This window comes from Camellia sinensis, chromosome 4 (genome assembly GCF_055761805.1).
Source record: "Camellia sinensis isolate YWXY chromosome 4, ASM5576180v1, whole genome shotgun sequence".
NCBI lineage: Eukaryota > Viridiplantae > Streptophyta > Magnoliopsida > Ericales > Theaceae > Camellia > Camellia sinensis.
Genome location: NC_138964.1, coordinates 51,189,076 through 51,212,569, shown reverse-complemented (window position 1 = coordinate 51,212,569; position 23,494 = coordinate 51,189,076). Strand labels below are relative to the sequence as shown.

At 33.7% G+C, this 23,494-nt stretch overlaps 2 protein-coding genes across 9 annotated transcripts in view; one reads left to right on the top strand and one right to left on the bottom strand.

The window, feature by feature from the left end:
* The first annotated feature begins 11,456 nt into the window (after positions 1–11,456).
* The window catches only part of LOC145824629 (uncharacterized), a 43,638-nt gene continuing 31,600 nt past the window's right edge, over positions 11,457–23,494 (top strand). For 3 of the 8 annotated variants that reach the window (XR_014366460.1, XM_082924858.1, XM_082924854.1), the window contains exons 1-2: positions 11,484–11,800; positions 12,676–12,751. The gene's annotated coding sequence lies outside the window, so the exon portion shown is untranslated. Of the gene's footprint in view, positions 11,801–12,626; positions 12,752–23,494 lie in introns of all 8 variants that reach the window. The other 5 variants (XM_082924859.1, XM_082924855.1, XM_082924860.1 and 2 more) reach the window with 3 other exon arrangements.
* On the bottom strand, positions 16,433–17,701 carry LOC114300809 (uncharacterized). The gene has a single exon (XM_082923272.1). The coding sequence runs from the start codon at positions 17,699–17,701 to the stop codon at positions 16,433–16,435; it is 1,269 nt and encodes a 422-aa protein (XP_082779398.1).

The window sequence follows — 23,494 nt, the reverse complement described above, 5'->3', positions numbered from 1 at the left end:
CCAAGGCTAGTGTCCATCCTAAATTCCAGCAACACTTCCATAACACAACAAGAAGTAAGGGTTGACCCTTACGAAGGCTGGTGTCGACCCCATAATAGAATTTTTAAGTTTCCAAGGAACTTTTAGACAAGAACAAATGCGAACTAACAAACCCAACTGTAGCTTGACTTTTCGTGCCCCCTTTCGGGAAGACGAATAAGCCCTACAGTATTGGATTCTCGCGGTTCTGAATCTGATCTCACAACTGCAATGTGAAATAGATAAACACCAAAGAGTTCAAATCCAGAAAATCTTTTGGAAAATCAATTTTGAATCAAATTGCTAAAAATGGACTGCTTTGCCAGATACAGAGTCGCCACCTAAATATTTTTGGAAAATCTAGGAAACCCATGACTCGTGCGAAAGGCCACGTGTCCGTCATCACCAAGATTGTCTCAGCTCGAGAACTTAGGTACAAGAGAGGAAGGTATTGAATTGAGCACCCCTGCTCGCCCAATCAAAGATCGGCCTCTACTAATAATGATATGAATCTTATGTACATTATATGCTCTTGTTTCAATTATTAGGCTAGCATTACTATGTGATGCGCACACACACAAGTATAGACTAACTTACAAGAATTGGAACATTTGGCTCATGTTTGTTTACAAAATTGTTTCGAATATGTACCACTTGAAAAAGTGATCGCATATGTACATTACTCAAACTATTCTAATTCAAGCAATTAGCCTTCATCCACAGACATTCAAACAGTTATAGCATTTAAGCAATTAGTCTCATGGCAAGCATGCTAAACATGGCAACATCAACATGCGATATGCTAAAGCGAGTAAAGGCTCACCTAGTACTCCAAGCCAAAAAAGAGAAATGAGTTAGAAAAATGCATGATCCTAACTTTCTGCAATATGACTAATGCAACACATGCGAGATGCAATTACTAGGCTTAGTTACTAATATGACATATGAATCAATTTGATAGCATGCGGTCTAAGCATGTATTCAAAGAAACACTAAACTAACAATGCAAGTTAGAATGATGAACCGAGCCTCGGTGCATAAAAAACAATTGGATGCAAACATGAATTATGCTAAACAAAACAAGATGCCCTAAACTACCCATCATAAGCTAGTAAATAAAATGGAGAAAGACGTGAGGTTGGAAGACATACACGTTATTACAACATTGTGCTCTCACGAAGGAGAGTCCGAATGAACTAACTAACTAACTAACTAGTTACCTAGCTATTACAATAACAAATGAATAATTTAGCTAAACTACTTAACTAATTATTACAAACCGAATGAACTAATTAATTAACTAATCTAGCTAAATAATTAAAATAATTACAACACAAAACGATTTAGCTATTCTAACTAATTAAGTACAAAGACATTATTTTAAGCACAACACTAATATGTACAACACGGATCTCAAGGATCGATGGAGAGCTCATGCATGAATGCGGTTTCCACTCAAAAAAGCCACTGTTTTTGCTATTGAATGCCTCTGTTGCACAATAGAACATTTGCACTGATTTCCACCTCCAGACCAACTCTGTTTTGCTTCAAAAGGACACTGCTTGATTTTACACTGGTTGCCAGCAGAGGGCCTGCCGTCCACTGATGATGGCCTGTCGGCCACTACTGGCTAGTTTGTCCTGCTGTAGCAGAAAGCAAATAGAGCAAAGACAGTGTATTCTCAAGGGCTTGTTTGCACAATTTACCCCCTCATCTTTTGAACAGCTCAAAGGAGTAGTAAAACTTGATTCACAAACCATCAATCTATGCAATTTCATTGCATGATTGCCTATGAACCAAAGTGTGTAAGTTCAATAAATGCATCAAAACAAGACTCTCAAAACCATCTCCCAAGCAAGAAAGATCAAGGGAAGTAGTTAACAATGAATCTTGAACCATTTTCATTACTAATGAGTATAAAACGACTCAAGACTCAAGGGTTCAATTAACGTCCGATTGAACCCAAACCAATTATTATCTTGCACCCTTTTATTCACCAATTTTATTACTCCATTTTAGATTACCATTTATTCTTTAGTCAATTGAGTCCAAAGGTGAATTTAAGTCCTCTAATGGAAAGAGGGCTCAAACCAAGAGTTGCTTTGGGCATGAAAGAGACATCATACCATTGGTAATAAACCTCCAAAGGGATTAAACCATTAAGCATTGCATCTCAATCTCATGCTTAACACAAACAAGTAATTTGAAACCACTTTCAAAGCAAAGCAAATAGCCAAGAAATAAGGGAGGTTGCAGAGGTGAGTAAGAGTGATCACAAGTATGAAAAGCCATCTCAAATAAGATGGTGTCTAATGCCTAAAACACCAAGCTTATGAGGACAATTACACTATAAGCATGCAAAACAAAGCTCGAATGCAACAAACAATTAAAAATAGTCCTAAAACGGTCTTAAATAAGTCCTAAAACATGTTGAAATTAAGACAAAAATAGCTAGAATAATAAGCTAAAACATGGATCATGCTAGGCTAGTAAGCAAAACACAAGGAGCGGAGGCTAACCCCTCCAATTTTGGACTTCAAACCATGATTTTAGCTATTGAAATAACTCTAAAAATCAATGTTTAAAAGCTCAAAAAGAGATAGTGTAAAGGTGGGAAACACAAGGGTAAAGGCCTTGAGAGCAAGGTGTAAAGAAGGGTGAATCACCCCTTAACCTTTATTGGCCTTAAAACTCAAGTTTTAGTCCAAAAATACAGAGTTTTTATAGCCCAAAAATAGTTGGAAAATAGTAGGAAAAAGAGTAAATAAAGCAAGTAAAGAGACAAAACTTTATACCTCTTGAAGATGAGATCACTTCCAAGTAATAAAACAAGGCAAACACACCCTCAAGAGCTCAAACAAGGCTCAAAGATACCTCAGCTCAAAGATGGAGAGGTTTGGTTAAGAGTGTATAAGCAAAGGTTAAGAAATTTGTGTGAGAGAGAGAGAATTGTAGAGAGAGAAAAACATGAATTTCCCTTAGAAACATCCAACCATACATGTGGGAGCAGATGCAAGCATCTGTGCAAACAGCTGGCACAACTGTCACAAAATATCTACAAAACACATTGGTGGCCGGCAACCAGGAGCAAAGGCCGGCAAGCCATCAGAGGTTGCAGACTTGAAAATCTCTGGGTTTGGTCCAAGAATGAGGCAACAGGTGTAAGGTTTGAAAGGCTCAAAGCTGTGGCATTCCGCTGAGAACTTCGAGCACTTGACAAGCATATACACTTATCATTGGGTGTGTACGCAATGATGTCCAAGTTGTAACGGCAGTAAAAAATGGGGTGTCTACACCAACGAGTTTAAATCGGATAGTACACCTTCAAAACCAATACACAACAACTCCAAAGACTCTCAAAATGAAAATAAAGGGATTAAATACACATTCCAATAGATTAAAACACCCAAGTGTTACAAAATAAATCACAATCAATAAGTAATTCTGAAGTTGATTTTAAATGGACTACAATTTGATTGGAATATATTACATTATCTAAACTAACGATAAATATTTTATTTTGCAAGGTCCACTTATATAATGCATTTCTTATTTCTGTACCAAGTGAACGATCAGTATATGGAAGTTTAACTAATCTAAATGAAATAATTCTTCTATTTAATTTCCAATTATTATCAATAAAATGTGCAGTGATACATTGATATTTTAAACAATTATTTGACCACATATCATATGTTAAACAAACTCTTCTATTCAATTTTTTAAAGATGTCAAATAATTCACTTTTAATACCCTCAAATTTCTTTAAAATCTTATTTCTAGTAGTATTTCTTGAAAAACTTTGATATTGTGGTGCAAAACTTTCGTGAATCATGTGGGTAAAATCAGGACATTCACTAGTAATAAAAAAGTTATTCTTTTTTAATAATATAATCAACTACAGAATTTTGTACATGTATAGGATTATATGAAAATATTCGCAAATGACTAGTTGAAGAAGCCGCTAATTGTATTTGACTTCCAATATCAGGTTGTTGACTTTGTAAATGTCTGTTAACATACCTTTTTAGATGATTAGTACCCCTCGCAGATGTAACACTAAGTAAATGTGCACAATATTTATATTTTGCTTTAAATGTAATTGTATCATCAGGATTATTTATAGATATTTTTTCAAAATGTTCCCAAACACTACTAGTTGTGCCCCTAGATGATGATCTAAATATTGGAAGAGGGATATTAGAAGAAGAATCAACAGATTCATGTTGTGTAATATATGCATCAATATCGACATAAATATTAGGAAAATTAGGATCTATAGTAATGTAAGTAAAATAATATATCAAAACTAACAATTAATTTAAAAAATGAGTAACAATAATCAGTAAACAAGAACAATTAATATATGTTCAAAAATAATTAATGTAAAAAAATGAGTAGCTAAAAATTTGTTTTTTCTGATAAAAGTTTCTTCTTGTTAGTTTGAGAGAGAGAATTGTTTATGAGATTTATTTTGAAAGGGGAGGGGGGGGGGATATATATAGGAGTTTGGAAGGTTGAAGTCAATTTGTAAAAAAAAAGGAAAAGAGTTTAGGTCGTTTTGTTAAATGGTTATGTGACTATTAAATTAATATTTTATTATTATTATTATTCTTTTTTACTTTTAGTCTGCTCCTGCAGGCATTTATTTATTTGTTTTTTTTTTTTTTTCCATTCATTGAATCATTGCCATTGCCATGGCATAGTATGGGGCAAGCAGCGCAGATATTAGTCTCTACGTAATGAAATGACTTATATATATATATATATTTTTTTTTTTTACTATTGCAAGTTGTAACCTTTTTTTTGTTTGAAATTTGACCGTTGGCAGGTAGTTAATCTAGCAGAGAGGGAGGAGATGGGTGGGCTAAGTCAGGCAACCCGCAGGGCAAAAAAAATTTTGGTCAACAGGCAGGGCGGGACTTCAAATTGATAACCCAGGCCTAGGCCTAGGGTCTCAAGATGGGCTCAGGTCTAATCGGGGTGGGCCCACCTCAGGTCACGTATAGCGATCCCGGTTTTACCCCGACCTTCATCGTGTCCCGAACTTGGGTTCCGTGGTTAAATATTGTATTCATGTCTTGTTTTTCCCCTTTTACTCTTTGTATTTAAGTTTAGGAACTTGTTGGGTGTGTTTGGAACAGGTTGGTTGTTACTTGGTCTAGGTTGTTGTTGCCCAGATTTTTGCTTCTTCTCTCGAACGAGGTTTCTTGCGCTCGAACGAGCTTTGTGATTTGGCTTCTTCGCTCGAGCAAGGTTTCTTGCGCTCAAGCGAGATTTGAGGGTCTTCAAGTTTTCTTCCTGAACACAGCTTTTCTGGGGAAGATGAAGTTCTTCGCTTGAGCGAGGCTTCTTACGCTCGAGCGTGCGTGTGCGCCTGTGGCAGACCTAAAGCTTTGCATTCTATGCTCGAGTGACGCTTCTTGCGCTTGAGCGAGGTCACTGTTGTGTCTGGTCGTTTGAGCGATGACTCCTTCGCTCGAGCGAGGACTGCGTATATCAGTTCGTAGCAGAGCTTTTCTGCATCACTTTTGTATCTCTTTCACCCAAAAACCCTAGCCCAGCTCTTTCTCTCTCTATAACTCTCTCTCTCTCTCTCTACAAATACTCCATGATCTAGGGTCCTTCTACTCTACTCCTTTTGTTAAAAAGATAGAGTATCGCGTGGGCTTCCATTTGATCCGAAAAAGTTTGAGTTTGGAGCATCTTCGAAGTTTTCCCTTCTCTCTTTTAAGCTTCTCCACTTGAGGTAGGGACATTCTATCCTTTGTTATGGATTTTAACCTAGGCGTTTGTCATTTTGTATAAATGGTGGATTTGGGACGATTTTGGTGAAACAAGGGTTTGGGGTTGAAATTTTGAAAGAGGGGTTTTCTTATTTGGCTTCATATATATAGATGAGGGCTTAATTATGATGTTAGATGAAAATAAATGGTGAGATTAGGTCTCGAGATTAATATATGGAAAAGGGGGAAAACTTGCCCTAATTTGTGATAAATAGTTATTTTGTATAAATGATGAAATTGACATCGGAAATATGAAATTGAAGGGGTGTATGATTGAATGGTGTAGTTGGATTTATTAAATCACTCATCTATGGAAATTTGATAAATTATCTGTCTAGAAATATCTGTTTTGGGCTATCGGTGGAGGATAGTTATGATTGTTGTAGAAACTGCATGAGGACTAGGTAAATTGAAACTAGTCATATGAATTATGTCATTGAATATGATGGTTTGATTAAATTGTTGAATGTGTGAATTTGGTAATCATTATATATGACACGTTTTTAAATACATTGTATATGTATCATTGTTTGGGAGGAGATAGGGGATGTATTCCATTATTTGGGAGGAGATAGGGGATGTACTCCATTGAAGACTAAGTTGCCCAGAGTGTCCAGGGTGAAAGTGCAGAAATCTTATATATTTAGGTGCCGGTTCCCTCAGATGTGATTCCATAAAATGGCAAGGAAATGGAAGTGTTTGAATAATGTGTTATTGAAGTGTTAATAAATGAGCTGTAGTCTCGTTTTGAATTGTTTAGATGATAATGAACTATGTCAATGAATTGATTTGAATAAATGAATAGAGATGGACTGAAATATGGATGTCGATACTGATTGGTCATAAAAAAGGGTGTAAGTTGGTTTGCAAGTATTGAACATTTATCTTAAACGGATATCTTAGTTAATACTCATATATTGTTTTAGCATATCTCTACTGATCTTTGGCTCACCTTATTTGGGAAAACCATTTTCAGGTATAGGGGACATGCTGCCTCCTAGGACATAGCTTGAGAGGTTTAGGGACTAAAGGCTCTATTTTTGTTTTGTTATTTTTATGTTTATGTGTTTTCTTTTAAGCCGAGGGCTTTAATTGTAAAGAGCTTATGACTCTCTTTTGTTGTAACCAAGTTATCTCTTGGAAAGATGTAAGCCCATAGGGCGTTATTTTGTTGTAATTAATTAGTGTTACATTCTGTAGTTTCAGAATGAATATTTATGAAAGTATAATGTATGTAATCTCTTTTGTAATATAAACTCTGATGAATGGAAGTAATACTTTCCTATTATGTTTATGAATCCATTGGGTTGGATTATCTTCTTTATTTTGAGGGCGTTACATCGCGGGTGGGCTTTGGGTCACCCAGGGGCCTCGGCCCATTTTTACACCCTCAATTGAACCATACAATTGAACCAATGAGGCCCACAATGGGTCCCATTTCGATTATTCGAGCCGTTAATGTGTAGAACTCGTTGAGTATTTCATTCTTACAAAAAAATCGCATTCATCGAATATCGATAGACCCTTGATCAGAATACATTTTCATTGATAATTTATTTTAAAATCTTACTTACCATCAACAAAAATATGATGTAATTAAGGGACTATCAATATTTGATTAACGTGATTTTTTGCAGAGATAAACCACTCGACGAGCTCTACACATTGAACGGTTTAGATTATCGAAATGTGATCCATGGTGGGTCTCATAGGTTCAACAATACCGTGTAGTCCACAAAGTGGACTGGAGACAATCTTTTCCCATGAAAGTAATATGACAATTTGTAGTGTTTTTTTTTTTTTTAATTTTTAATATAACTTTTTGACTATTATTACAGCCATTTATGGGGGTGTTGGGTTGTATGATAGTTAGGGCAATATGTACTAGGATTTGTACCTTAAAAATCATTTCAAAATTGAGGTGTATGAGATAAATTTAAAATGGTGAAGGTTTGTACCTTAAAAGTAATCAAATTTGATGTGTATGGTATAAATTTAAAATGAGAAGGTTTTCCTCCAATCTATTATGGAGGAGCTCTTACATCTCAAGCGATGTGATATTTTATAATTGATCACACAAATCAAAATCTATTCATTTCTTAATAGATTTTTGGTAGTCAACGAAAACAGTTATTTAATAATTCTAAATATTTTCGGTGACTTATATAATCTTTTATTAATTTAAATCTTTGTTTAAATTTATATTCTATAACTTTCTAAAATAATTTTAGGAGACTTGTGTTTGTAAAATCTTTAATGTATTTATTTTTAATCCGGTTGAAAAATTACGTGATGAATTTTTTGTTATGAAACTCAATTTTCAAAAAAAATTATACTCTTTTTAAAATTTTTTCCAATTTTTTTTTTAATCATCTCTAGATTGTGAAATCAATTTAAATATAATAAAGTTAATTTACTTCAATATATCATGATATACAATAGTAATGCTAAAGATCCCAAATATTTTATCAAATATTATATCAAATGTCTCACATAAGTGTGGGACCCACATAAAGACTCATATGGTATGAGTCTCATACCCGTATGAGACATTTGGCGAATTATACTAATAGTCCTTATAGTTTGGGATTCGTATCACTTTAATCCTTGACTTTTTAATTGTGACATATTTGATCCTAAATTTTGAATCTTATTTCAAAAAGGACAATTGAAAATACCATTGCTCAGTTTCATGGGTAAAGTCATCAATTTGATAAAATATAAACTAATTTGACAAAAATAAATGTCAAAAAAATATTTTTAAATTTTTTAAAATTATTTTTACCTACTAAAGATAAAATTGTGTAAAATTGATAAATCTTTTATACATTTATTTATTTTACCAAAATAATTTTTATTATCTATTTGGATGATGATCATGTAATGGGTGGTTGTTAGGCTTTTAATGTGTAATCGGTATATTTAATATATGAAATATTTTTAGTTTTGGATTTTGATTTAATGGATTGGTTTAATAATAATATCAAAATTGTTGTTATATTTGACTTTTGAAAAAAATAGAAACTAATTTAATAAAAATAAAACAACTACTCATTACATGATCATCATCCAAACACATAACAAAAATTAATTTGGTAGAAAAAATAAATAAATGTGTAAAAGATTTATCAATTTTACATAATTTTATCTTTGGTGGGTAGAAATAATTTTTAAAAATTTAAAAATATTTTTTTGACATTTATTTTTATCAAATTAGTTTATATTTTATTAAATTGATGATTTTGCCCTTGAAATTGAGCAATGATATCTTTAATTGTCCTTATTTGGAACAAGATTTAAAATTTAGGATAAAAAATATCGCAATTGAAAAGCCAGGGATTAAAGTGATATAAGTCTTAAACAATAGGGACCATTAGTGTAATTCACTCTTTTCATTATAATCATTGAACAAATTATTTTCTTGAATAATTGATTTATTATGGTTGGAAGAATGTGGTGGTAGATGATTTTAAGAAGATAAAAAGTTAAATGACTTATTTCAATTCAAATAATCTATTTTTATTTATTTATTTATTTAGATAGTATTTATTTGTTTTAAAGGATTGAATTTTGTACAATTGTACTGTACTTGCTAATTGACCAAATATAATGAAATTCTATTAAAAAGTTAAAGAATATATTTTTAACATTGAGGTTAATTACAGCAAGGTTGCTAAGGAATTAAATAGTTTGATTTGAGTAACAAGTGGCCAATTATAAATTGCCACATTGCTTGAGATTTAGAGGAAAATCTTTTTCAATTAAAATTGATGTGATGTAAATCATACTCAAAATGAATGTGATTTATTGATACAAATTTTTAAAAAAAAGTGATTTATTCACACAAAAACAATCCCCGACCCCTCGAATGAACTAGCTTGGCACATAATGAATGAAGACCCACACGCTCGCTCTCTCCTTTTTTGAGATTCTCTGCTTTCTTTCATACGCTCCTCTCTTCTCTCTCTCAAACTCTCCACTTTGTCTCTTGCCCTTGCCTTATCACTATTGACAAATCAATTAATCTTAAATTAATGAGTAATGCTAGAGACTTCAAAAGTTATATTAAAATTTTTATCAAATGTTTTATATGTGTATGGAACCCATGTGGGTTTCATGTGGTTGAGATGATCTAAATAAGTGCATTTTTTGATTTTTGCGAAAAGATGTGGTTGTGATGATCTAAATAAGTGTATTTTTTGACTTTTTACGAAAAGATGTGTAAAAAAGTAGAGAAGTGATGTGATCCAAAAAGAATAAAAAGATAAAAAGTATACATTTGTAATTTACCCTAAATAACACAATTTTTTGATAAAACTTTTGAATTTCTAACATTTTTTTAAACTAATTGATCTTTCACCAAACAACAACCCATACGAAAAAAGACATAAAAAGATCTCAGTTTATATGAAAGGGTGATTAAAAATATTACTCTTTTCTATTTAAAAACAAAAGCCGAAAAAATTAGTTTACTTTTTTAATCTCATTTTTTAATGAAAAATGAGTTTATATGAAAGGGTGATTAAAAAAATTACTCTTTTCTATTTAAAAGCAAAAACTGAAAAAATTAGTTTACTTTTTTAATCTCATTTTTTTATGAAAAATGAGTTTATATGAAAGGGTGATTAAAAATATTACTCTTTTCTATATAAAAACAAAAACTGAAAAAATTAGTTTACTTTTTTAATCTCATTTTTTTATGAAAAATGTAATTGAGTAATATTATGTTTATTTTTTTAGAGAAATTTTAATATATATTGGAGCATCCGCATCAAACTAGCTAAAGTTGTTTTTTAGCTAGTTTGATGATATTGTTTCATAAAAAACGGGCCTCTATCAATCTCACTATAGTAGGTCGCTAATTTATGAGTGCTATAGTAACTCGTTATAACAAGTGAGACATTGTTCATCGCTACAACACGGATCCCGGATGTCCGTCCGGAAATCCGGCCAGTCAATGGCCAATTTTTTTTATTTTTTATTTTTTTTGTTTTACCTTTTGTAAAATATAGGAATTGTTTATTTGACAGCTCATCAATTTAATTATAAAAAAAGAATAATAAATATTTTAATAAGATTGTATTAAAATAGAGAGTTTGATGCAGTGGGGTGACTAGCTAAAATAGAAAAATGGCGTTTTAAGTTATAATTTGACTAAAATTTTGAAGAGCTTGATACTGATGCTTTTACTTAGGGTTCGTCTGGTTTAATATTTTGGGCTAAAATAATTATATAAGACAAAATAGGTTATTTTAGTCAAATAAGACAAAATGTCACATCTAATTTATAATCATTTTATTTTTTCTTTCATAAAAGTCAAAAAAACCAAAAGTCTATCCCAAACGAGACTTTTTAACCCCAAATTAAAATAGCTAAACTGTCAAAAATTTAAAAAGTCAATCTACATCCCAAACGAGATCATGTGCACCATAGTTTTGTCATTTTTTTTTTAATTATGTCTAATTTTTTATTTAATTATCATATTATTTTAGTTATGATTCATAATTTTTTTAGTTATGTCTTGTTTAATAATGATATAGAGTTTTTTTAATTATGATTTAAAAAATTAAAATTATTGTGTTTTATGTTTTTATTTTTTAAAGTTATATGGTGCACCGCATATTAGGGCAATTTGAGAAACTGGTTAAAAACAAACTTAATTTTTAACCTAGTTAAATCGTATCATCCTTACAAAAAAAAATAAGAAAGTAAAAAAAAAAAAAAAAAAAAAAAAAAAAAAAAATTCAAAAACTCAACTTTTAATTTAACCAACTTCCCAATTCATCCGATTGTTTCGTTATTTTCCGTTCTTATCCGTCACATTTTTTGATAGATTCTACTCGACTCCGACTCTCGACTCTCGACTCCACGACTTCTTGCAACAATGGTGGGTTGATTGATGAACAACAATGGTGGGTTGATTGATGAAAATCACGTAGTCGTTTAACTGTCTCTATCCCCAATTTGAGTAGAAGATTTCGATCGATTCACGATCGGTAAGCATTTTATCTCTCTTATTCGATTTCTAACTCTCTATTTCATCAATCGATTCAACAAAACGAGGAGATTTTTTAGTTTTTCTTGCTAGGGTTACGGGTTAGGGCTTGGTTTCCTTCTCTTGGCTCGATTTCTATCTCTCTCTAGATTCAATTAAAGGACTCTATAGATTAAGGACTATATAGTTTCATTTACTCAGAATTCTTCGTATTTTGCTCATGAATCGAATTGTCCTTGTTATTGTGAATGGTAATGTTACAATTGTTTAATTATTCTTAATTTCAGAATCATAGAACATTGTGTTAAAAGTTTGATTATTGCTTTCTGAATTGCTGCTCCAACTTTGGGCTGCTTGTAATTGCTCCTTTCTATTTTTATAATTAACATGAAATTTAAGGTGAACTACTTGTTGAGGATATTTTTTTTTATCTGTTTCGATGTCATTAGACTTCTAAACTGACTGTTACTTTGTGAGTTTAAAGTCAGAATCTTGAATAATAGAAATTTCTGTTACTTGTTAAAGTTGTAATTCCAATATCAATAAAATCCTGCTCTACATTCTGGAGCTTGAGTAAGAGTACTTGGATGGTTGCTGGTAAGCTGGATATAGTTGTTTAATCAGCTTTGGTGTTTGAGAGATTTACTGAGATTGGAAGTTTTGGAAGAACATATCCTTCCTTTTTATATAATAGGGCTCTTAGGGGCATTAGCTATTTGGCTAGGTCCATGACAGAGACACAGCTAAAATTAAAATTTGTTTTTTGTTGATTTATTTTAAGATTTACTTTTTATTGATGTTTTAATTTTTTTTTCTTCTTCTTTCAGTACTTGCATGTTTAGTTCATAATACACATTTTGAATGTACGCATGACAGAGTGGGACTTGAAAATTTCTCGAATATGCCGCTTGCAATTGGCTTTGGAGTACTGGAAATTTGAGGAGATTGAGAAGTAAGATCCTATATTATATTTCTTCTTCTTCTTCTTCTTCTTCTTCTTCTTCTATATTAGTTTTCAGGGGAAATTACAAAAAAACACCTCCAGGTTTGACCATTTTAACAAAATAAACCCCTGACTTTTTAATTTTGTTAATTTAAGCCTTCAACTTTTGATTTATTTTCAATCTGAACCATTTTTCTGTTAAGTATTTTTGATGGAAAAACGAGTATGTCATTAAACTTAATGAAAATAGGTGTTTTAGACATTTTATATATGCTTATATTGAGTTTAATAATTAAAATGCTATTTTTTTCGTCGATTTTAGTTAACAAAAATAGGCAAATTGTTTATATTCAAAACAAATCAAAAGATTAAGGTTTAAATTGACAAAATTAAAATTCAGGGTTTATTTTGTTATAATGGGTCAAATCTGAGGATTTTTTTGGTAATTGTCTCTAGCTTTTATTTTTCTCATTCGATACAAACTTGAATGCCAAGGTGTTAAAGGAAGGTTGATGTCGATAAGTGTGAGGAAAACTCTTCTATGAGTTTTGGTGCCAAAATGGATATATGGAAGCAGTAGGAATACTCTTTTTAGGGCTTATTGTAATCCCATTTTTGTGGCTAGTGGGCAGGAAGTATGCATGGTAATGATATGGACGAGTTGAGGTAACAAGACATGTTTTTGGTGGCTGTAAGAGGATTTTGATTTTAAAGTTTGAAACTTCGGATTTTTACTGCTAAAAACCATATATTAAAACCCAATAACATGACTTGATCCAAAGTATGACCCATGTGTGATCAATAGAGCCCATGTGTAGAAAATCCATAAATATTGAAAATAACCCTGTCTAAAAAATTATAGAAAACAAATAAAAAAACTGACCTGAATAAAAGTAACACATTAATCTCCTGCTTTCCTTCATTTTGAATAACCTGAATATTGAGATATGTCTTTTTGATTTTCTCAATCTGTTGCTTTTCTTGCATACCACATGCTTTTCCCAGCTTATGACCTCAGTAAATTTTCATGACGGTGACTGACATGTATTCACACATATTTGTTTGGACATAGTTATTAATGTGTTGCATTGGAATGGGTTAGCCCTTTCTGAAAGTATCCCACAAAATTTGGAAAGCTATCCCTTCTAGTATTTTTTTAATATTGTCTTGGGAAGTTAATATTGCTCTTAGTGAATATATTACATTAATGAAAGTTGATGCAGTTTAATTCTATCATCACTTTGTGAGCAATGAATTTGTAGCTTAATCAGGTGGTTAGACTATGTTATGATTTGTTAAACATGTAAATAATATTTCAGAATAACTCTATTGGTTTTTGGTTGGGCAGCCCTTCTCCCCCCAACCTTTTTTATTCTTGTAGATTCACATTGTATTGTAGACACCCCATTTTTGACCGCCTTAAGACTTGGGCGCCACTGATTTGATCACCTAATGATGAATTTATATGCTTGTCCAAATGCTCGATTCCTCAGCGGGAAACCTCAGTTTTGAGCCTCAAAAACCTTCAAAACCTTGAGCTTTGTTTTTTGGCCCAAAATAGTAGTTTTTTAAGCCTGACCATCCAGGAGCCTGCAAACCCACTAGTGGTCGGCCGGCCTCTATTAGTGGCCAAAAGTCAGATATTTTTGGCCAGCTGTCTCCACTGATGCATGCACCATTCCAGCCGTGTTTGTATGGATATTTCTGAGTCTCTCATATATTTCTATATATAGATGACCCTCTCTCATGATATAGGGTTAGAAAAATTTGTGAAACAAAAGTTTTGAAAATATTTCTCTCTTTACATTTCTCTCTCCTTTGCAACTTCTATACCCTTCGCCTAGACATTCTAAACCAAACTTTGAGGGTTCTTTGCTGAGGTGTTTGAGCTTGCATTTTAGCTCTTGAGGGTGTGAAATTAGTGGTTTGTGAACAAAAGGGATCATTCCTCTTCAAGAGGTATACATCCAAGTTCTTTTGCGCTACTCCTTTCCTATCTTTTCTTACTGTTTTTGCACTATTTTTCAACTGTATCTGTGGGCTGAAATTTGTGGTTTAAGGCCATTAAAGGTGGAGGGGCTTACCATCCTTGTTTATACCTTGCTTTAGGTCTTTACTCTTGTGTTTCTCACCTTTTCATTATCTTTTTTTGAGCTTTTAAACACTGATTTTTAGAGGCCAAAATGAGGTTTTAAAGTCCCAAAAATGGAGGGGTTAGCCCTCCCCCCCTTGTGCTTGTGTGCTAGCTTAATTGCTCAATATTTTAGCTTGTTGTTTTAGCTATTTTTGTCTTATTTCCAGCACTTTTTTTTGAATGTTTTAGGACTATTTTTAGTTGTTCATTGCATTTGAGCTTTGTATAGCATGCTTGTAGTGTAATAGTTCTCATAGGTTTGGTGTTTTAGGCATTAGACACCAACCTATTCAAGTTGATAGCATTTATTTAGTACTTTCCATACTTGTGATCATCTTTAACCAGTGTTTTTAAAGGCGAAAGCGCAAGGCGAGGCGTTTTACCCTTGTTGAGGCGAGGCGTAAGCCTTTTGAATTTTGATTTTTTTTAATTTTTATAAAATACAAAATTAATTATATATAGCATAAAAAGAGTAAAAAAAATAAGAATTACCAAATAAAATTCTTGAAGGCCATTCTAAGCATATAACCAAAATTAATTAATAATTTTAAGTATTATAAGTGCTTTCTAAGTCATTCTCATTAATACTATAATAAAAAAATAACTTAAGTGATAGCCAAAATAACTTAAATTCCAATTGTTCAATAAACAAAATAACTTAAAACTCAACAAAGCAATAAATAAATAATAGGTCACTCTAAATCATCCTCATTAATATTGTCATCATCTTCGTCCGCTATATCTATAATAGGATAGGTTCCATCATCTATTCCACCAACTTCTTCCAATTCTGTATCTTCATCCACAAGGGTGCATCTTGCTGCCTTGCCTTTTCCTCTATCATTTCCTATACAAGAAATAGGATTTCAAATTAATTAAATAGGCACATATAATAATATCTATGCAACTAGTCCATAATTGTTTAACAATTTACTTGAACCTTCACCAACTTTTCTTTTCTTTGCATTCGAAGATGAGTCAACATTAATCGTAGTCGTAGTTGATTGATTCTCCACACTTCTATCATAGGTAGTGATAGGCAGAGTCCTAATTGCTTCAGCATCGAACAATTCTTCTTCATCAAGCCAAGAAGCGTCAAGGGAGAGGACAGGATCTTCTTTTTCAGCAATCCATTCATCATCCGAATCAATTTCATCAATTAGTATTGGATCGATGTTTTGTCTTCTTCTGATACTTCTCTCTCTTAGTTTAGTGTTGTACTTCACATAGACCAAAGCATTCAAACGTTTGTGCTCAAGCCTATTCCTCTTTTTTGTATGAATCTAATATAATAATATAAGAAACGAAATAAGAAACATGAATATTTATTTTATGCATAAGAAAGTTTAGGAAAGAAAGATATATTACCGACTCAAAGGTGCTCCAATTCCTCTCACATCCCGAAGCACTACAAGTTAGACTCGAATAGCAAATTTTGTTAACTCTGGTGTTTTGCTCCCAAAACGAAACCACCAATCAGTTACATAATTTGAAAAATGCACAAATAATTTCAATCTCGTATTTTAATTTTATAGAATGTAATTGGAAAATTATTTTCATATTAGTTTCTTACCGGGAGAGCATATCGCTCTGGAATCAATTGCAACACAACTTCCGAATTCCCCTTTTGCTTGATCATAATAGTCCAATTGGATATCGGCCTTGAGACGCTCATTATAACTCAACATTCTATCCATGCACTGATACAATCCTTGCCTCACCTCCTCAACATTGGAGAAGGAATCTCGATAGCGCAACTGAGGGTTTAGATAATAACCAGCAGCATGTAAAGGTCTATGAAGTTGTGGTGTCCACCTTGCATCTATCTTATTCCAAATTGGTCCGTACTTCCTAACATTTCCTCCACAATTGAAAGCAATCTTTTCTTTAGCCAAATCCATCAACTCATAAATGTAACCCATAGCAGGCCTCTCCTCTGAATCAACTTCTCGCAAAACACTAACCAAAGGTATTGTGCTTTTGATACAAAAAGCAACATTAGGCCAAAATTTTGGATCAAACAACATAGTTGCACGAGCCTTTACCCCTTCAACCTTTCTTGCCCAACTACTAGAAGCCCACTTTTCTGAAGGAAACATAGCTTGGAGTGGTTGCTTTTGTTTGTAAAGACTTTGGAGAGTAAGATAAGCAGTGGCAAACCGTGTTACTGCTGGACAGAGTAGCTCACTGTTCTTTGTAAATGATCTCATCATTGAAAGAACCCAACAATGTCCATATATAAACTTGACCACTTGCCTAGCTAACGAGAGAGTTTGGTCACAGACTTTCAATTTTCCAATGTCCTCCAACATTAAATCAATACAATGCGCAGCACATGGAGTCCAATACCACTTCTTCCTTTTCTCCATAAGTCTCGACCCGGCATTGACATAGTTTGAAGCATTATCAGTAATAACTTGAACAACATTATCTTCCCCAATTTCATCTACGACACTATCAAGATAGTTAAACATCAACTCCCCATTTTTTATAGTATCAGATGCATCAATTGATTTTAAAAACCAAGTTCCAGCAGGGCTATTCACAAGAAAATTAATAAGAACTCTACTTTTCCCATCTGTCCAGCTATCAGACATAATTGAGCATCCATATTGTTTCCATGCTTTCTTATGTTCTTCCATCATGACATTTATGTCCTCTACTTCTGCTTTAAGAATCCAAGTCCTCAATTCATGCATAGAAGGGGGTTTGAAACCAGGTCCATAATTTGCAATTCCATCAACTGCAGCTACCCAATACGGATCATTCACTAAATTAAATGGAAGAGCTTTACAATATATGAAACGCCCAATCTTTCGACACATCTTTTCTTTCTTCTTGTTTCCATTTGGAGTTCAGTGTAGATTGTCGTGCTTGGGAACTAGCACCCATTGGACCCCTCGGTTTTGGTGGTTGTGTCATACCACCAGTGTCACCTTCAATAGATTGAGAAGCACCACTCTCGCCCTTTGCTCCAGCACCCATCCCAATTTCATATAGCATCTCATTATGGGCACTTTTTTGCTCAAAGAAATTTTTTAATGCATGTTGGCATTCCAACTTTACATCTTCAGGAACTTTTGAACACGGTTTAATGCCTTTTTGCGTGCCGGCTAGATGATTTTTAAATCGACTTACAGTATCACTACAAGTTTGATCACAAAATTTACATCTAAAGTACTTTTCCCCATCAACTTCTTTTACATACTTCCAGACAAAATCTTTTCTTTGGCCTTTGGGTTCAGTCATTTTTTTTCCCACAAACTTATCAACTGTAGCACTATATATAAAAAAAAAAAAAAAAAAAAAAAACTAGTTTGGTGGAATGGCAAAAAGAAGAAAAGAATAATAATAATAATAATAATAATAATAATAATAATAATAATAATTTTAAATAAAAGGAGAAACATTAAAATAATAATATTATTATTTTAATATTTTAATATTAACATTAAACATTAAAGAAGGAGAAACATTAACATTAATATTTTAATGCCTTTATTATTATTATTATTATTATTATTATTAGTATAATATATTAGTCTACTACTACACTGTAGATATATTATATAATATGTATACAGTGCTCGAAAGATATATTATATAATATGTATACAGACTATACAGTGCTCGAAATCGAAACAAACAGAGATAGACATATATAATATATATATAGTGCTCGAAGTCAAAACAGAGATAGACTTATAATAATAATAATAATAATAATAATAATAATAGAGAGCAACACAGTCGAATAGATATATTATAATAATAATAATATAATATATGCAACACAGTCAGATATATTATAATAATAATAATATATATGCAACACAGTCAGATATAACACAGACACGATAAGAGAGAGACAGAGAAGCGATAAGAGAGCAGGACGAGAGAGACGATGCAGAGACGATGCAGAAAACAGAATGACAGAGAGAAGCAGAGACAGAGTCGACTCAACTTGAGAGAAAGAGAGAGAGAGACTGTGTACCTTGAAAACCCTAATTCGTTGAAGAAGATTAGAAGACTGATTTGAAGTTGTTGGACTCTGATTTGAAGAAGATCGACTTACATGGTATTTATGACTTATTCTTGAGCAATTTCTGTTTGAATCGAAGTCATTTATAGCTATTTTCCATCAACTACTCTATCTTCCTTTTTTTTGATTTTTGAAATCGAACGCCTAAAATGCTTGCGCCTCGCTGTCGAAAGCGTGAAAAGCGCATGAAGCGCGACAAATGCTTACGCCTTTGATTTTAACACGTATGCATAGCTGGGGTCTCGTCCCAAAAAGAACGCATCTGTGCGTTTTCCGTACACCTCGCCTCAAGTCGCGCCTTGTATACGCCTTTGAAAACCTTGTCTTTAACCACCTTTGCACTTCTCTCATTTCTTGGCTTTTCATTGCCTTGAGAGTTGTCTCAAACCGATTGTTTGTTTAAGCTTGAGATGGAGATCGTCGTGCTTAATGGTTTAATCTCCTCGGAGGTTCATTACCAACGGCATGACATCTCTCTCATGTCTAAAACAACCCTTTGTTTGACACTTTTCTCCATTAGTAGACTCAATCTTTATTATTGGACTTAGTTGACTAATGAATGGAAAGGTAATTAAATGAGGCTAATAAAATTGGAGTTAAAATGAGGCAAGAGAATAAAATCAACTTGGGTTCAATCGGACGTTAATTGAACCCCTCGAGTCTTGAGTCGTTTCATACTCGATAGTGATGAAAACGGTTCAAGAGTCAATGTCAACCGCTTTCCTTGATCAATAGCATGATAGGGAGGAGGTTCTTGAGTCCTTATTTGTGCATTTATTGAAATTGAATCCCTTGGTTCATAAGTCATCACGCAATGAATTTGCGCCAATTGATGGCTTGCGAATCGAGCCTATCCCTCCTTTGAGTAATTTCATGATAAGGAGAGGCAGGGTGGACAGACATTCCTTGGAAACACTCTGTTTCTGCTCTGTTCATTTTCTATTGCAGCAAGGCCATATCTACATTAGTGGCCGGCCGGCCACTATTTATTGCCAACCGTTCACTGCTTCTGGCCAGCTGGCCACTTTTGTGTCAGCAAGCAGTGTTGATTTCTCGCAAGGCAGAGGCAAAACAAAGGCTTTTTTCTGCAGGTAGAACAGTCCTGGCAGCAAAACAATGGTGTTTCTGGGAGGATATTCGCATTGGAATGCATGGTTTACCCCCCCTCCCCCCCTGGCTCCCGCCGGCCCGCTGCTCGAGTTCAATTGATTTACATAAGCACTTAGTTAAATTTGTTTATCTAACTTAGTTGATTTCTTTGAACTATAATTAGTTAGCTTGGCTAATTAGCTAGTTTCAATTTGTAAATAATTAGCTAGTGTAGTTAATTTATTTAATTTGGTTTGTTATAATTAGTTAATTCGTAGCAATTAGCTAGGGCTTCCATTCGGACCCTCCCGTGCGAGGTCCAATATGTAGTATTGTGTATGTCTTCCAACCCCACATCTTTCTCCCTTTTATTTACTTGCTTACGATGGATAGCTTAGAACATCATGTTTCTTTTAGCATTTCCCGTGTTTGCACCCATTAGTCCTGCATGAATCGAGTCTCGGTTCATCATTCTAACAAGCATTGTCATTGATTACTTCGTTGAATACGTGTTTAAACTGCATGCTATGAAATTGATTCACATATCATATTAGTGGCCGAGCCTATTAGTTGCATTTATGTGTGTGTTGCATTAGGCATCTGTCATAGTTAGGATCATGTATTTTTCTAATTAGTTTCTCTTTTGGTTCGCCTCGGGAATAGGGGTAAGTTTTATTACTTTAAGCATGATTACCATGAGGCTAATTGCTTAAGTGATAAATTGTTTGAATGCTTGTGGATGGAGACTAAATTGCTTAAATTGGAATAATTTGATCGAAGTACATATGATATCACTTTTTCAAGTAATACATATTCAAAACACTTTTCAAAACCAAACATGACATCAAATGTTTCAATTTTTGCAAATTAGTCTATACTTGTGTGCAACACATAGTAAGGTTAGCCTACTAATAATCGGAATAAGAGCATATAATGTAGACAAGAATCACATTATGATTAGTAGAGGCCGATCTTTGATCGGGCGAGTGGGGTGCTCAATTTATGACCTTTCCCTCTCGTACTTAAGTTCTTGAGCCGAGACACTTTGGTGATGACGGATAAGTGGCCTTTGGCATGAGTCTCGGATTTCCTAAATTTTTGAAAAATATTTAAGTGGCGACTCTGTATCTAGCAAAGCAGTCCATATTTGGCATTTTGATTCAAAATCGATTTTTCAAAAGATTTGCCGGATTTGAACTTTTTGGTGTTTATCTATTTCATATTACACTTGTGAGATCAGATTCAAAACCGCGGGAGTCTGAACTGTGGGGCTAGTCGTCTCCGAAAGGAGAACAAAAAGTCGAGCCACACATACCTACAATGTCAATTGAATCAAATTGTAATGACCCGAAATTTAGTTTTAAATCATTTCACAAATTAATTGAATGGCTTAATGGACCATGTGGTTAGTAGTTGTTTTAATTTTAAAAGATCATTTGTAGAATAGTTTATGATGATTGAAACAAAACTTTTAGTTTATGATGATCTGAAATTTCAATTTGTATCTCTGGAATTAGAGATCTTACCTTTATGAATTTTTAAAAATAGTCTCATAACTAAGAAGCTTATGAAGTTTTTATACAAGGTTCATATATGAGTATAATAAACTTATTAAAAATTTCAGATCTAAACTCTTACAGATGAATTCTATAAAATTCTTGGACTGATTGGCATTCGGATTGGGTGCTGTGCAGATTTTCTATGTGAAAATGTTACGATTTTGTATTTTTTAAAATAGTTTCTCTTCTCAGAAAATTGTTAAATTTTTATATGTTGTTCCTGTAGGTTTAGAGAAGAGAAAGAGTTAGGGGAAGAGTTAGACTTCATTCCCTTTTATATTGGTAATATTGAGTAATTATAGGAGTGCCACAAGGCATAATATATGGGCCAGCTCAGCCCATTACACCAATCAAGGGAATAAATAAGAATAAAATACAATCACTTATTTCCTATTATAACACTCCTCGTCAAGCTGGTGCGAAGATATCTCTCATGTCCAGCTTATTGAGAATGCCATGAAGTGGTTTGCTCCCTAGCCCCTTTGTGAGAACATTGGCTAGTTGGTCTCCGGTCTTCACAAATGGAATACATATAATGCCACTAGTGAGTTTTTTCTTGATGAAGTGTCTATCAAGCTCCACATGCTTAGTTCTATCATGTTGAACTAGATTATGAGCCATGTTGATTGCGGCCTTGTTTTCACAGTGTAGTCGCATGGAGTCAGTCTGATGAATTCCCAAGTCTTCCAACAATAATTTAATCCATAGTAACTCACATACACCCTGAGCCATAACTCTGAATTTTGCCTCAACACTAGATCTAGCTACCACATTCTATTTCTTACTTCGTCATGTGACTAGGTTGCCACCAACAAATGTGCAGTATCCGAAAGTTGATCGCCTATCAGTGACTGATCCAGCCCAATCTGCATCAGTAAATGCCTCCACACTGAGATGGTCATGTTTTGAGAAATAGAGACCTTTTCCAAGAAAAAACTTTAGGTATCTTAGGATTCTCATAACTGCCTCTAAGTGAGAAGTTCTAGGAGCATGCATAAACTGGCTTACCATGCTCATTGCTCATGACAATGGCAATGTTTAGACGTGAGTGAGATAAGTATATGAGCTTGCCTACTAGTCTCAGGTATCTCTCCCTGTCCACTGGCTCTCCCTCTTGATCCTCACTGAGTTTCTGGCATGGTTCTAGAGGTGTATTACGTGGTCTACCTCCAAGCAGTCCAGTTTCCTTTAGCAAGTCGAGTACATACTTTCTCTGACATATGAAGATGCCATCCTTGCTCCTAGCTACTTAAATACCTATGTAGATATCCCATTTTTGACCGCTCTTACGACTTGGGTGCCATTGATTGCGCACCCAATGATGAATTTGTATATGCTTGTCAAATGCTCGAAGTCCTCAGCAAAATGCCTCAGCTTTGAGCCTCAAAACCCTATGAACTTCTTGCCTTGTTTTTGGACCAAAACAGTAGTTTTTCATGCCTAAACATCCTGGGACCTGCAGACCCGCTAATGTGGATTGCCAGCCACTAGTGTGGATTGCCAGCCATTAATGTGGCTTGCCGTCCACTATTTGTAGCCTACCGGCCACTTGTCTGTTTTTTCAGATCTTTTTGCCAACTGTGCTAGCTGTTTTTACAGATGCATGCACCAGTCCATACGTGTCTGTATAAATATTTTTGAGGTGGTCTCATGTTTTTCTATATATAGATGACCTCCCCTCTTGTTTTAAAGGTTAGAAAAATTTGGGAGCAAAAATTTCTCTCTCTACAATTCTCTCTCTCTCTTGCAAGTTCTTCACTCTTTGTCTACACACTCTAAACCAGACCTTGTGGTATTTGGGCTGAGGTGTTTTTGAGCTTGCATTTAGCTCTTGAGGGTGTGTAATTGTTGGTTTGTAACTCAAAAAGGGTATCCCTCTTTAAGAGGTATAATTCTAAACTTATTTCCCATCTTTATTTGCCATCTTT

What these genes read in the sequence shown, in the direction of transcription:
- LOC114300809 (XM_082923272.1), bottom strand. Translation starts at nt 17,701, where the DNA reads ATGTGTCGAAAGATTGGGCGTTTCATATATTGTAAAGCTCTTCCATTT.